The 14,174-nt window shown below is 36.7% G+C and overlaps 2 protein-coding genes across 2 annotated transcripts; one reads left to right on the top strand and one right to left on the bottom strand.

Moving 5' to 3' along the window:
• Positions 1-105: 105 nt before the first annotated feature.
• Positions 106-3,071, bottom strand: LOC113717211 (protein GAMETE CELL DEFECTIVE 1, mitochondrial). Its single transcript, XM_027241919.2, has 3 exons — positions 2,464-3,071; positions 1,400-1,586; positions 106-845 (listed from the first exon to the last, which is right to left on the bottom strand). Exons 1-3 carry the CDS (start codon positions 3,051-3,053, stop codon positions 639-641), a joined length of 984 nt encoding a protein of 327 aa, XP_027097720.2. The 5' UTR covers positions 3,054-3,071; the 3' UTR covers positions 106-638.
• A 4,806-nt stretch (positions 3,072-7,877) lies between these two features.
• Positions 7,878-10,610, top strand: LOC113716707 (small ribosomal subunit protein uS4y). The gene is made up of 3 exons (XM_027241107.2): positions 7,878-8,034; positions 8,965-9,346; positions 10,239-10,610. Exons 1-3 carry the CDS (start codon positions 8,007-8,009, stop codon positions 10,420-10,422), a joined length of 594 nt encoding a protein of 197 aa, XP_027096908.1. The 5' UTR covers positions 7,878-8,006; the 3' UTR covers positions 10,423-10,610.
• Positions 10,611-14,174: the final 3,564 nt, after the last annotated feature.

Consider the following 14,174-nt stretch of genomic DNA (forward strand, 5'->3'; position numbering starts at 1 on the left):
TGACCCTTTTGGATGGGTAGTCGTGACAAGGGTGAAAAAAGAAAAGTAAAAACTTGGGGGACGATTTACTTTACCTTTTGTTTCACTAATTTTTTGAGCACAAGAGAAGTAGAATGCCTTTCCTTTCTTTTTCGTTTTTGGCACATCTAACGGCATACGCCCATTTAAATATTCCTAAACAGAATCTGCTAGTGCTAAATCAACCAACAACAAACGTTTAATGGACTCTTCATCAATACTACAATTTCAAGTTCAGCTTCACCTGAACTTGCGAGATAAACTGCGCAACTGTTTCCTTCTCTCAGCGGTATCTTCATTCATGCTTCTGTATTATGCAACATGATCCTCTCGGCTTCCGAGAGAAATGGACTTCCAAAGTAGGGAAATAGCAGCTCAAGGCATTCTCTTGCTCAAGTTCTGTTTTCTTTTCTTCGTTCACTCCAGAATAAAACATGTGGCTTCTTTTCATCTGTTTCCCATACAAGTATTGCAAACTCATGCTGAGCTCTCATGAATTTGACTTGTATGTGACAATGCTAAAATTCATTCGAATCTCAGTAGAAACTCACTCACTCCTGTTAACAAGGTAACAAACATCTCTGATTGAATACGGATGCTCCTACGAGCAAGGATGACTATTACCTCCCCTTGTAGGAGAGGGGAGTACTGGTAATTGGTGCTTTCTCCTCTTTGAAAGGTTGAGTTGCTGGATCTGATACACTAGGCAATCTTGAGACACTGCCTTTCCCTCTCTTTGCATTTGGTCCAATCACCTCTATCATGTACTTCCATCCATCAATGGGTCTTCTTCGGCTAAATATGTGAGTTTTAATAAAACTTGCAATCTGCATAAGAATAATATTTGTTAAGATTAGAAACTGCAACCAACATCCCAAAAAAAAAAAAAAAAAGATGGTAACGAGAGTGCCATGCTATGCTATTGAAAATTCTTCGACAAAGTAAAAACAAGTCTGATCAACACTGAACTGTTTACAAACCAAACTACTAGCTTAATGAGTCCAGACTAAAGCATGCAACACTAAAGAATCCTAGACGCTTAAAAATGTGGCAGTACTCAAAAAACAAAACGAGAAAGGAAATCATACTAGACAATTGAATCCAACAAGTGAAGATCATAAAATGAGCTTTTACGAGCTGACTCAGCTGAAAACAGTTCAGCTGCCAATCTTCTTAATAGAAGGTGGGACCGCCACCAACAGCTAAAGCTAGATTTCACCAAACTTTGCACGGTAGAAGAATTAGCCACCACTACTTGGGTAAAATATCAGACAAAAGAATGCCAATTTCATTTGCATCATGCTGCTTACAACAGAGTTACAAGTCTAAAGAGTCGTCGTCAGAATATGCTAATTTGATATCATGACCAAATTATACACACCTGGAACTTGTTGAATGCAATTCGGCGCTCAAATTCTTGAAGCAGAATGTCTTCTTCTCTTTGTGTCATTTGCCAAATATTCCCATCTTGAGCTCTTGACGTTGTTTCCCATCCATCAGGCTTATTTTTGAACTCTGTGCTAGGAATTTTAGTATTATTTAAATCATCACCGGGAGAATCAAATATCCTGCATTTGTTTAACCAAAGGAGTATAGTTAAGGTCTCCAATCTTCAAACTTTCATGACAAAAGAGCTCGACATAGGCAAAAACCTTAATAATATCAAGAAAATTTGGGCATAAAAGTCTTCATGTGGATTAGAGTTATTAACGAGAAATACACAACCCAGCGGCTATCTGAAGGTGTTCCAAAATAAGCATGAGATCATAAAGGCATAAACAATCTACTGAAACAAATAGCACAATGTCAGCATAAACTTAAGAAAGACTGAAATGGAAAATGCAAACATGTGCCTGCGTATAGATGCTTTTTATCTACTAAACCTCTTGCAAAAATTAACTTTTGATGATACATCCAATGACGGTCTCCTTCACTTCTTTACTCTTTTTTTTTTTTTTTTGGTGGCGGGGTTGGGGGGGGGGGGGGGGTGTCTCCCGACATGTGGCACAGTTTAATACTGAAAATGAAATATAAAACTAAAATTTAGCAAGATATAACAATTTGAACATTGTTAGACTCCGTGCCATCATGGGTAAGTATATGTTAAGCACAATTCTTTTTGCAAGCGGTTAAGGTTGGACATGGTTTTATGGCTATGCTTTTAGCCCAAGGATGATTCGCTCGTTGTACATAAGCATGTCAGGCCGTTTTTTGCAGTGTTCAAGGAAGATATAATCCTTGAGATTTATGTTTAGCTAAAAATTTCATCTTGGACACGTAGTAAAACTAGAAAACCTAGCAGAAACAGCCAAAATAATTTGACAAACATAAATAAAGTCGATTTTAACCTGAACAATTAGGCAAAATCAGGAAACCAATTGCTCGAGTTCCTAATTCTGCACAGATAACATATAAAAATAAATAGATAAGGGCAAGGAAGCATACTCTGAGCAGCTATCAAGCAATTTCTCAATGTCATCACCAGCACCAGAAATGGAATCCCCCAACCTAGCCTCCTCCATTTTCTCAATCTCCTTCGCCCATAGCCCGGCATGAACTCTCTGCTTCTTCAATCTATAATCCCTCTTGATATTCTCCAGCCTATAAAGCTCAGACGAAGCTCCAGCCGCCCCAGCACCAATTCCCTCTTTTTTAACCACCCCATCATTCTTATCCCCGTTAGTACTACTACTTCTGGGCTTCCCTTTTCTTTGATCCCAGTTCTCGTTCATGTCCTCCACGAAAGCCTTGGTCTCAGAATCCATATCAAGATGGGAATTGTTAGGATTTTGAGAAGGGACGGTTTCAGCGGAGGAAAGTGAGAAGTTGACGTCTGTTTCCCATGGGGCTCGAGTCTTTCCCGCGAGGTCGTCGGGGAGCCAAGCTGTTTCCCATGCATCATTCCACTCGTCGTCGCCTGTTTTGGAGGTGGAGAAGTGACGAAACACGGTGGTGGTCGTGGTGGGGTTCAAAGGGGGGTTTTTCAGGAGGAAACAGAGCCTCCGGATTGGTGTCATTTTTGATTTCTTGAACATGGGATACAAATCCGGCGGACTGAAGTATACTTTTATGGAGGGGTTAATTTCGCTTTGTACCCTTTAGCTTTGGCTCCATTCCCACTTACGTCCTTAAACTTCAAAATAGGACATTTAGCTCCTTAAACTACAAAATTCATCCCATGAAAATATAATAGTCCTCGACGGAATGTAGAAAATCAACAGAATAAGTGGCAAATTCAGTTAATTAATTAGTATAGCCAAAATAGGAAAAATCGTTCGAAACATCTCTCATATTTTGTAAAATAATTTTTTTACCTTTCACTTTTAAAAGTGTAATTTTACATTTCTTACAAATTCACATTAATCAAATTTCGTTCCTACTTAGGTTTTCGACTAATTTTTAGTCGGAATCCAATCATATACCTTGCACGTGATTATTTTTTAGAGGCAAAATTATCAAATTAAATTTTACATAATCTGATTCATAGTTTCTCACGTTTCGTAAAATGAATTTTTTCGTCCCTCACATTTCATACAATGAATTTTTTTATCTCTCATTGACCATGTGTATGAATAATTTTTTTTTAATCCATGCATATCTATGTGTTAATTTAAGCCGCTGCAGCACCCAAAGGCTCTCAATTCCAATTTTGATTAACTTTTCACCGAAATAAACAAAGATCCATTTTCTAAAATTTTTTATTTCCCTCAGATGTGTCAGTATGTCATATGTCTACCTACTACAAAGATTGACCACATGCATCTCATTTATTGACCAAATCATGCTTAAATCCACATCCTTGAGAATTGCAAACATTTTTCGCTCCGCTTAGCACAAGATCATGCAATTGCCGCAGATATATTTCAAACTGCCTAATTTTTGAATCAAATGAAAGGAATAATTCAGATCATGTCAAATAATAGAAAACTCAATAAAATTAGCAAGTGTTAAACGTGTGTTTAGAGATCCAATCTTCGTCGATGAAAAAATCCAACGAATTGAACTCTGGTTCCTTTCTCAAGTGGCGAGAAGCTTGTTCTTGGACGGGCTTAGACTAAGAATGCAGGTATGAGGAGTCGTTTAAAGGAGGGGCAGAATTGAGAAAGGAATAGGCTTGCAAGGATAAACCGAGCAAATTGCCCTTATTCAAAGTGAGCGTGCGAAACTCCCACCTTTCTCTTCTTTTTTTTTTCCGGAAACGATAGATGTCATTTTATAAATCAAACTAACTTTACAATATCTGAGCAATGGCTCAAGCAACTGTACTAAGTGTACCAAGACACTTGAGGAGAGCCAAAAAATCTCTCCTCATCCCTACATATGCTTAAAGCATAATGACAGATGTGATTACATAAAGTCATATTAGAACTAGTCCTTTCTTCAAAAGAGCACATTTGAAACAGATTAGTTAAAGCTTGTATGTCTTCCACCAATGTAGCAGTATTTGGATTGTCTCCTTTCCCAAATTTCAGCAAGGCGATGAGCTGTTTGTTTGCATTGATGATTTTGATTCTCTGCCAGCTCAATTGTCTTGCTTTCAGAATTACCAGCCTTACTGCTTCCGCTTCGTCTTGAATATCCCTTCCCGAACTTCTTTCTACTAATTTCCATTTAGCTCTGATTCTCTCTCCAGCCTGCCTTGCTACAACACCAATTCCCAACTTCTTGCCCTCAGCTGATTTCTTGGTAGCTATTTGAAGTTCCATCAGGCCTTCCTCCACCCTTCCTTCCTCCCTTGAGCTTTCTCTAGCTTTATCTGTTTCTAGTGTACTTTTCTCCTTTTTCCTTATCCCAGCTTCCTCATACTCCCACCTTTCTCATATTTTCTCATAGTAGGATTTCTCATTATCTCATGGTTTAGTAGAATTAAGGGTGCCATAGACGATTTTTTGAATTTAAGTCGAATAGATCCGAGATCAAAATAAGTTTTCTTCTCTAATGTTACTTGGAGCTCGCAACCCGGAATTTGCAATTACCAACAGTCAGAGAACACGATAAAATATACCTTTTTACAATGGCTACTTCTAGCCTTCGTTTTGTTGATTTAAAGAAAGAAACTTTCCTCAAGAAAAACTGCTCTTCTGTGAGAATTGCTTCATCTTCGCCATCAATAATCAATCTTGGTTCTTGAGTTATACAACCATTCTAGTGTTTCACACATAATCTCTGAAATGACTCATTGGCGCAGGACTAATAAAGACATTGCAGGGAGCAGGATACACATCCTCCGCCATCACATCAAGATAGCCCTTATTAATCTCAAAGAAGATGGAAGAAGACTGAATGAAATAGAGGCTGAGATAGAACAAATTGTTAGGTTTCTGAAGAGACATGCTGGAGCTGAGAAGAGGAAGGACCAGTTTGAACAATACAGGGCCAAGAAGGTTGAAAAGGCATCTTGTGAGATGAGGATTGAAGATAACAATTCCAACCTAGAAAGAGAATTGAAGATGGTTGAAGGGTTGATTGGTTGGGTATGCCATGATTTTGAGGATATCATGGTCATGCATCTAGTGAACGAGGAATTCAACATTGGCAAGAAATTGGTTGCGTTCTTGATTCGTAGGCAGTACAATAACTTTAAAGAGGGATTAAAAGTCAGAGAATTGATCGATAAAGAAAGGTGCGAAAGAAATTGTAATTTGGTAGATTGTAACTTTTTTCCTCCAGTTTTAAATAGGACTGTCAATGGGGTTGGGCCAGTCCGAGCTCGGCTCGTTCGGCTCGACAAAAAGCCTATGAGGCGGACCTTTTAGTGAGTCGATCTGAATTTGAGCCTAAAAATTAGGCTCGAATTAAATATGAGCCGAGTTTGGGTCTCATTAGGTTCAAATCCGATATAGATCCGACCCTTTAATTACCTATATATATAATATTTATATTTTGATATTATGTATAATTATATATCCAAATATATTATTACTAAATACTAAATATCTATAAATTACAACATACAAAAATACATCTAAAAACTCTTCCATGAGTTTTCTTGAGAGCCAATATTAGTAATGCATAACTAAATCTCTAATTTTTCTTATTGGTTGAGTAAATTTTTGTGTTGGCATAATATTGGTTGATTTCTTTTTGATCTAGAACACAAATCATATAAAAAAAAGTTTCAACTTTTAAGATGTATTGGCTTATGATCACATGTTTCATTACTATTTTTGATGCATTTTGAATGAATTAAATATAAATATTGTTGAAATTTTTTTGGTTTATATAATTTTTAAGAACTATTATTTATTCATGTTTAGTTTTAATATTATAGTCTTGTTAATGTTAAATTAGTTTTACAACTTAATAGTTATAGTAATTATATTAAGAAAATTAAGAAGTAATAAGTGAGTTTGGGCTAAACCCAAATAAGGCTCACAATCCGAATAATATGTGAGTTAAGTATGAGTTTCACATTTATTAACCCGAATCTCGTAGCTCAAAACTCGAAAATGTTATAAATTAAATTATTTGAGTTTAAACTTATGCTGGCCCGACTCACTAGGCCCAATTGACAGGCCTAGTTTTAAACATTACGGTAGTAATATATTGAGAGTTTTGTATTGAGTGGTAAGGTGAAATTTGTACCAATTTAATTTTCTAGCATGTTGAGGTTTTAATCGTGATTTCTAGTCTTAGTGAGAGCTAGATGGACGTAATCTAAAATACACTTAAAACATTTTTATATAAAATGAAAGATTTATTTTATTAGGTAATCTAAGGAAACATGATAAGCATACAAAAAATTTAAGGTTGGCCCAATATTACAATCTTAAAATCACAATCAATCCCCTAAATTATAACAATTTTGCTAACAAAAATAAAATTAAATAACATCGATCCATTACTTATTTATACAATTGTAAAGCACCAAATAGACAAAATCCAAAGAAAAAAATTTACTTGTAGTTTGAAAACATCTTAAATAAACTTTTATTATTTGTTGTACTTTAAAAAAGCATGTTGCTTATGGTTGAAGCTACTCTATTTTAACCTATCGAATTTATACCTTCATCTTTTTGCATCCTGTCTTTAGTTTTAACTTTTGATTAATATATTTACTATTTTGTAAAATAATAGGGCAACAAAAGGACAATTAATAATTTATTTTCTTTTCTGTAAAATGAGTATTTTAATTATTTTTAAATTGGACTGAAAATATTACAAAATTTTAAAGATAGGAAACACGAGTGATTAGACTTGTCAATTGGATTGGGTTGGCTCAAACACAACCCGATCAACTTTAAATGTAATGGGTTCAGTCTTATGTAATGTAAGTTGAGCAAAGTATTGGGGCAAAATAATTTGCCCGATTTAAATGCGGTTTGCTCTGAACTCAGCCTACTTAATTCTCCCGATGTCAAAACTACAACTGAAGCCTTTTGCTCAAGTTGAATTGGGAAAAAAAGAAAAAAAAATGTTGAGCAGGATACAAAAAGCATAAACTTTGAACTATCATTCATTCCTCATCACTACTAAATAGAGAAGAGTCTTTCTGAATTTTAGAGGGATTTAATTGAATTTTGAAACCCCCGAATATTTCAAAGTGGGTTAACAAAATCGATGGTCAATTTTTTATTTTTTTTTCCCGTCAGAGGAAATGATCGGTGAAGTAGTGTTAATGCCAATGTGCTACTGCTCTTCTGAAATCTGAATCAGAGTTATCAATATACTTACCTCATAATATGCCATTGTTTATACCTTTGTAGAGTCACAAAGTGGAATTCGATTTTCTACATAGGCTTTTAATTGCTTAAGAGTCCAGAATTTTTTAACCCACAGGCCCAATTACAACACCTAACGATCCCCCACGAGCCCATCAAAGGCCTTTAGGGTTTTGTCTTTTAACCCTCATATATAAAAGCCGGTCCTTAACCCCAGCACAGCCCTTCTCGTAAGAGAAACCCTAGAGCGCTCTATTAGCTCTCCTCATTTCCAGATCGTCGAGCTGAAAACCACCGCATTGGCGCGGCCGGGCAACAGAAGCAGCAATGGTGCACGTCTCTTTTTACCGCAACTGTAAGCCTCGCTGCTTTCTCTCTCTCACACAGCCACACACTGAAATTCAAAAATCGTGTTATATGTTGTGTGTGTGTGTGTGTGTTTTTTTTTCCTTTTAATTTATGTGATCGTTGTCTTTCTTGAGTTTAATTATGTACTATATGTTTTGTTTGTGATATTGTTTTGGTGATTTATCTTGGCACGGTTATAGACTTCGAGTATATTGAAAATCATTGCACAAAAATCTTTTCCTGAAAACTGGTTGAGAAATAATGGAAAGCGTCGTGAAATTCCGAAATCTTCCACGTGTTTTCTTTTCTTTTCTTTTTTGGGATTTTTGTCTCCGTAATGGCTCCCTCATTGTATGGCTCTGGATTATTTGGATTTACTGGTGATTTATGAAACTATGTTGAGAACTTCATTTTGTTGCTTATTCACGCTTAAAGGAGGAGGGGTATGGGAAATCAGAAACCCCAACAGGGAAGGCCCTTAATATGCCTCTGCTTTGCTGCCTTAAGGGAGCATTTTTTTTTCTGGGTTTTAGCGGAGCTTTTTTTTTCTTCACGTGTTATACTTGGTTCTGTTTCTGTATTGTTTGAATTGACTCAAACCTTGAGATGTTGTAATGTGTGGCGGGTGAAACTGTTGACCTATTCATGAGTGTCTTTTTTAATTGCATTTCTGAGCTTTGTGGAGTTTTGAGAAATATTAAGTAATTTCAAGTGGAATAGTTAGAAATTGGGTGAAACAGATTAGTTTTGTCTACTTGAACTAACATGTTACTGCTTAGTTGTTATGAACTTCTTCCTTACAAATATATGATAAAATTGCTTTCTCTGGGTGGGTAGGATTCTAAAAAACAGTGAAATAGTTGTAACTCAGGTGATTTGGTTTGATGTGTTGCTAAGAATTCGCATGTTCTAAGACCGTGCAAGTTGTGTGTCCTAGATGGAAAGACATTTAAGAAGCCTCGTCGTCCCTATGAGAAGGAGCGGCTGGATGCTGAGTTGAGGCTTGTTGGAGAGTATGGGCTTAGATGCAAGAGGGAGCTTTGGAGGGTTCAGTATGCTTTGAGTCGCATCAGAAATGCAGCAAGAAATCTTTTGACTCTGGATGAGAAAGACCCACGTCGTGTCTTTGAGGGCGAAGCCCTTCTGAGGAGGATGAACAGGTATGGGCTGCTGGATGAGAGCCAGAATAAGCTCGATTATGTCTTGGCTCTTACTGTTGAGAACTTCCTTGAGCGCCGTCTTCAAACACTTGTGTTTAAGACTGGTATGGCAAAGTCAATCCACCATGCCAGAGTACTCATTAGGCAGAGGCATATCAGGTATGCCTCATACTTTTACATTTGTCAGTAATTTGTTAGTGCTGTTACTTTTTGTTAACATTTCTTGTTTGTATCTACCTGTTCAATGCAGCATTAAATTCAATGTAACTCTGCTTACGCTTATTCAATGAATTTTTTTTTTATTACTACACATTAGAAAAGATGCTACCTCATAGTTCTTTTAGTCTGTGGCTCATACAACAAATGAAACTTGATTAATTATTAGAGTGTTGAGGAGAAGTGCATAGATCTTTTGGCCTATGTATCCTGACACTGGTTTTGTTGCCTGAAAATTGGTACTTGTACACTCCACTCCTTCCCCAAATAGTTCCACCTGCACAGTTTGGAAGTTATTATATTGACGTAAAGATTACTGATGATTACTTTTGTTGTAGGTCTGGGTGACTGTGTTGTTAGCTTTTTGTTTCTTTTTCTTAGAGGGGATAGTTGCTGGCATATTCTTGCAGCAACAGCAAGGGCAACGTTGAGGTTTATGGCCTGATGACATCAAACTTTATGTAAAAATAGTACATATGTCAATATTGGAGTCTAAATTGTCAAGGGTATTGGTCTTTTGGCTACATTCTTACCTGTAGCCTTACTTTCTAGTTGACGCAATTTTTAGCTTTTATTTTACATGTAGACCAAAGCTTGTCTTCTTCGTGCTTAAAATCACTTTTTACCCCCGAAGAAATCTGTCGCTAGGATTCTTTTATAACAGGAATTTGTGGAGTTGTTCTTCCTGGTTTTCTGTTGCTTATAACTGAGCTAAGTTGATCTTAAGCTTGCCCATTTTGCTGCATCACATAAATGATGTTGCTTTTGTACCTCAACATGCATGGTGTTCCTGGTGTATTATTTTGCTGATTTGAATTGTCTATGTTGAGTGCAGGGTTGGGAGGCAGGTTGTGAATGTGCCTTCCTTTATGGTCAGAGTGGACTCTCAGAAGCACATTGATTTCTCACTCACAAGTCCTTTTGGTGGTGGACGTGCTGGTAGAGTAAAGAGAAAGAACCAGAAGGCAGCTGCAAAGAAGGCTGCTGGTGGCGATGGAGATGAAGAGGATGAAGAATGAGGTGTCAGTTTATAATGTAATGGGTGATATAGTACTGGAGAGAATCAGAACTTTACATTTGCTCCTGTAATACTGTCTCCTAAATTGTTTGTGATTGCTGTTAAAACCTTAAGGTTTAGGAGGTTTTGGAATCTTTGGATGCTTGCTGCCTTTTTTTGGCTTAAATTATTATGGAACTTTTATCATTATTGCTTGAGGTTTATCAGCTTTGTATCTTTATTTACTTGTTTGTCTGAGGACGGGAAAGATCAGCCTAACAGCTAGGAGACTTCAGGTTGTGAACATCACTACATGTGAGGGCAACAGCTCAATGGGGGTTTTAGTGAAGTCAGCTCTCACACACCTTACGTTGTCCCAATGTAAAGAAGTAGAAAATTGATGTGTTGATTTTGGCCACTGGATTGCCATCAATGCATGTTGGGAGTTCTAATTTTCTTTTACATCCTTTGTGTAATTGCAAATTGACCAATTTTGGTCATTTTTGGATGTTGGTACCCCATCTTACTTGTAGTTCTTACTTGTTCACGCTTAGTTCCAGATGGTATTTTCCTGAAAAGCCTGTGAAAGTACTAGGGTACTTCAAGAACTGAAGCTGCAAGGTGTACAAGGACGTATTTCTAACGTTTCTAAATCAATTTTACAAGCTCTCCTCGAGCGAGTTGTACATGCTTGACCACTCCATGCAAGGTTGGAACAAAAATTCTGTCACTCCGTGTTTATTTATACCTTTTTTTGGCCCCCGGGGGGGGGGGAATATTAAGGTGACAAGCATAAGCTTTACAGGGTCAATTCTGGAAAATTCAAGAGTCAAAATGCCAAAATGAGGGAGAACCAGCGAACAAGTTTGTTAGGTTCCCAAACGTGGAGTTTTGAGTCAGAAAAAAATGCCCAGAAATAGGAAAAGCAAGTAGTGAAAAAGAAGTTAAAGGTGAACAACAATTAGTTTGCTATTTGAAGTTCATAAAGTAGTAGTAGTATATTTGGATTTATGGTAAATGTTTCATGCGTGGACCATAATTTCTATCAGCCGCCGAAAAGAATTTCTACTACTCCTACTCCAGTAGCTTTGGATAACGTCCTTCCTTTTGGGTGTACGAACTTCCATAGCTAAATACCCCTCACACTACACTACTACCCAGACAAGAATTAACTTGCAAAATGTTGTACGATAAGGGTTTTGTCTCCTTTTCCTCTCGTTTCCATTTAACACCACCACAAATTTGCGCGATACAAAAGAGGATCTTCCTTTCTGTGGTTAAAGTCTAACAGAGGATAGCCCTTTGATAAAGAGGAGTGGTCGAGTCTTCTTGGGAGAATTAAAAGGCCTTCCGTAGTCAGCCCGGTCCTTTCCACCAGTATTTACGTTCTTTAAGGTGCTTTTCTGGGGTTGGGCCAAACTCGGCAGCACCCTTGGATAGCTGCAATGATCTTTATTTGAGTAAACTTTAGCTTTAGCCCTCTTAAAGATTTTTCCCAGTTTCTGTCTAGATCAGGAGAAAAAGAAAAGAATTTGGAAAATTTTTAGAGAATCCCTTGCACTTGATTTATACTACTAGTAAGTTAATCTGATTGTCAGTTATACGTAACTGTATTGTGTATGAGGACTCCCCTAAATTTTTAAGCACTCTCCTATCCCTCTCAGTAAAAGTTAAGGGGGATATCCATCTGCGTAAAACATGTATCAAATGTTTGTTAAGATTGAAAAATAAAATATTCCGCTATATATAAGGCTTCACCAATACTAATGCATGTAAGTCTCCAACAATGAATTCAATAATCAAACATAGGCGTCAAATTTCTTCTAAATGAGTGGAGGAAAAGAGGAGGCTTTGAGGGAGATAATTCTAAATGAATTAATTGGATTTGGTAGGAAATGGGTATTATTGGGTAACCCGTTTATTGCTATATATAAAAACTTAAGATAACCATATCCATTTATTCATGAACGGATATGGATAAATTTAGCTAACTAAGTTTGCTTGCCACCTCTAGTTATAGATAACTGTATTGTGTATGAGGGCTCCCCTAAATTTTTAGGCACTTTCCAATCCCTCTCAGTAAAATTTCATCAAATTCTTAAACTACTCTTCTAATTTGACATTAGTCACAAAGAAACATTATCAGAATATTCTCAGTTGCTGCTTAACAAGAAAATTTTCATAAAGCCTATCACGATGGGAGAGCCGCGGGAGAGGAGACTTTTCATCTATCTATTTATTTATTATTATCCAGATGATGTTGTCGCTTAGGCACCGAAATAGAAAGTGAGAGGTCCAAATCGAAGTATCCTCAAAGTCGTGTGGTGATTAAACTGTTAACGTTACAAATAGTGCAGAACAATTGATATGAAATGAAAGTCAATTCGAACTTTGGTTCTTGTAAATATGAAATGAGAGCAGTTAGCTATCAACGTCAGATGCATGCAGCCATGGCCTGAATAAAAATGTTGAAATTGAGCCTATATCATTTCATATATTGAGGGAGGGTGGTGAAGAAAGTTGCGATGGGCTGTAATCAAAAGCCAAAACCTTGAGGGCAACTAAACTAGTTCCGCCATTACATTACATGTGGGGCTTCTTCAATCACTTTAATACTCCTACGCGAAATGGTGAGTGCCAGCGGATGCTTATGGCAGCAAGTTTTCTTTCATTGATTCGGAATAGAAAGCCCAGACATGATTGATCTCGTACCTTCGTCCACCCACCATCCTCAACATCAATAAAATTCTACTGCATCTTATTATAAATTTGAATCAATAACAAAAGAAAAACCTTCTTGCAACTTTGAATACTTAAACAACAACCCAAAAAAAAAAAAAAAAAAAATCTTGGCTCTTGGCTCTTGAGTTTTGAAGTTTCCTTTTTATAAAATATTCTCTTGACATATTTTCGCTAACATTTTTATCTCATATAAACTACATCGCCACAGTGGTCTTCTATAATACTCCAAGAAAGTGCAATTCAAATGAGACCTTAGGCTTTCTTCATCTTGCACATAAACAAACAAGATTTATTTTTCTCATAAAATTGAATAACAAATGCATGAAAAAGAATACTAATAACTAGTAAAACACAAGAAATTCGTATATTTATCATAGTGTTTTCTAAATAAGTTTCTCTTGCGGGTCTTTGAGAAGTCATATCCATGGTTAGTGCACCGAAAAGAACTTATAACATTGACAGAAGGATCTAGATTTAATATTGAATTAGGGCGATATGTTTGCCATAGACATGATCTAAACTGGTTTCTTTTTCTTGATATAGTCTTATAGATTTGCCATAGACATGATCTAATCTGGTTTCTTTTGCTTGATATAGTCTTATAGATTTGCCATAGACATGATCTAATCTGGTTTCTTTTTCTTGATATAGTCTTATAGATTGATAGAAGGATCAGCCGTTTGGTATGAGTGGAAAATTATAAAATCTACGTGCATGATTAGATGCTGGTGGACAAAAATTGGTGGACAATGAAATGAAGATTAATCAATATGCATAAGATAGGGGTCTTTCTAGAATCCCACTTTCAAGTCTTCAGCATGAAAATCACAAGGATGGCAGAATCATTGCTTTTGCAGGCTGCAAAGGCACGTCTCAGAATTGACTGCTGATCAAACAGGTACCACGTCAAATGGAGGGATATTATATTTTGCAAGATAACTTTTATTTGGTGAAAGAAAGATCTTAATACTACCTAAAATGTCATCGCTTGTCTGGTATATGCGTACGTGATTCGCAACTGAAATCCACACT

The sequence above is a fragment of the Coffea arabica genome, chromosome 11e, assembly GCF_036785885.1.
Source record: "Coffea arabica cultivar ET-39 chromosome 11e, Coffea Arabica ET-39 HiFi, whole genome shotgun sequence".
NCBI lineage: Eukaryota > Viridiplantae > Streptophyta > Magnoliopsida > Gentianales > Rubiaceae > Coffea > Coffea arabica.

Coding starts and splice junctions, on each gene's coding strand:
- LOC113717211 (XM_027241919.2), bottom strand. CDS start 3,053: ATGTTCAAGAAATCAAAAATGACACCAATCCGGAGGCTCTGTTTCCTC. Junction 1,587..2,463: donor TTGCTTGATAGCTGCTCAGA/GTATGCTTCCTT, acceptor AAACAAATGCAG/GATATTTGATTCTCCCGGTG. Junction 846..1,399: donor TTGCATTCAACAAGTTCCAG/GTGTGTATAATT, acceptor ATTCTTATGCAG/ATTGCAAGTTTTATTAAAAC.
- LOC113716707 (XM_027241107.2), top strand. CDS start 8,007: ATGGTGCACGTCTCTTTTTACCGCAACT. Junction 8,035..8,964: donor CGTCTCTTTTTACCGCAACT/GTAAGCCTCGCT, acceptor TGTGTGTCCTAG/ATGGAAAGACATTTAAGAAG. Junction 9,347..10,238: donor ATTAGGCAGAGGCATATCAG/GTATGCCTCATA, acceptor TGTTGAGTGCAG/GGTTGGGAGGCAGGTTGTGA.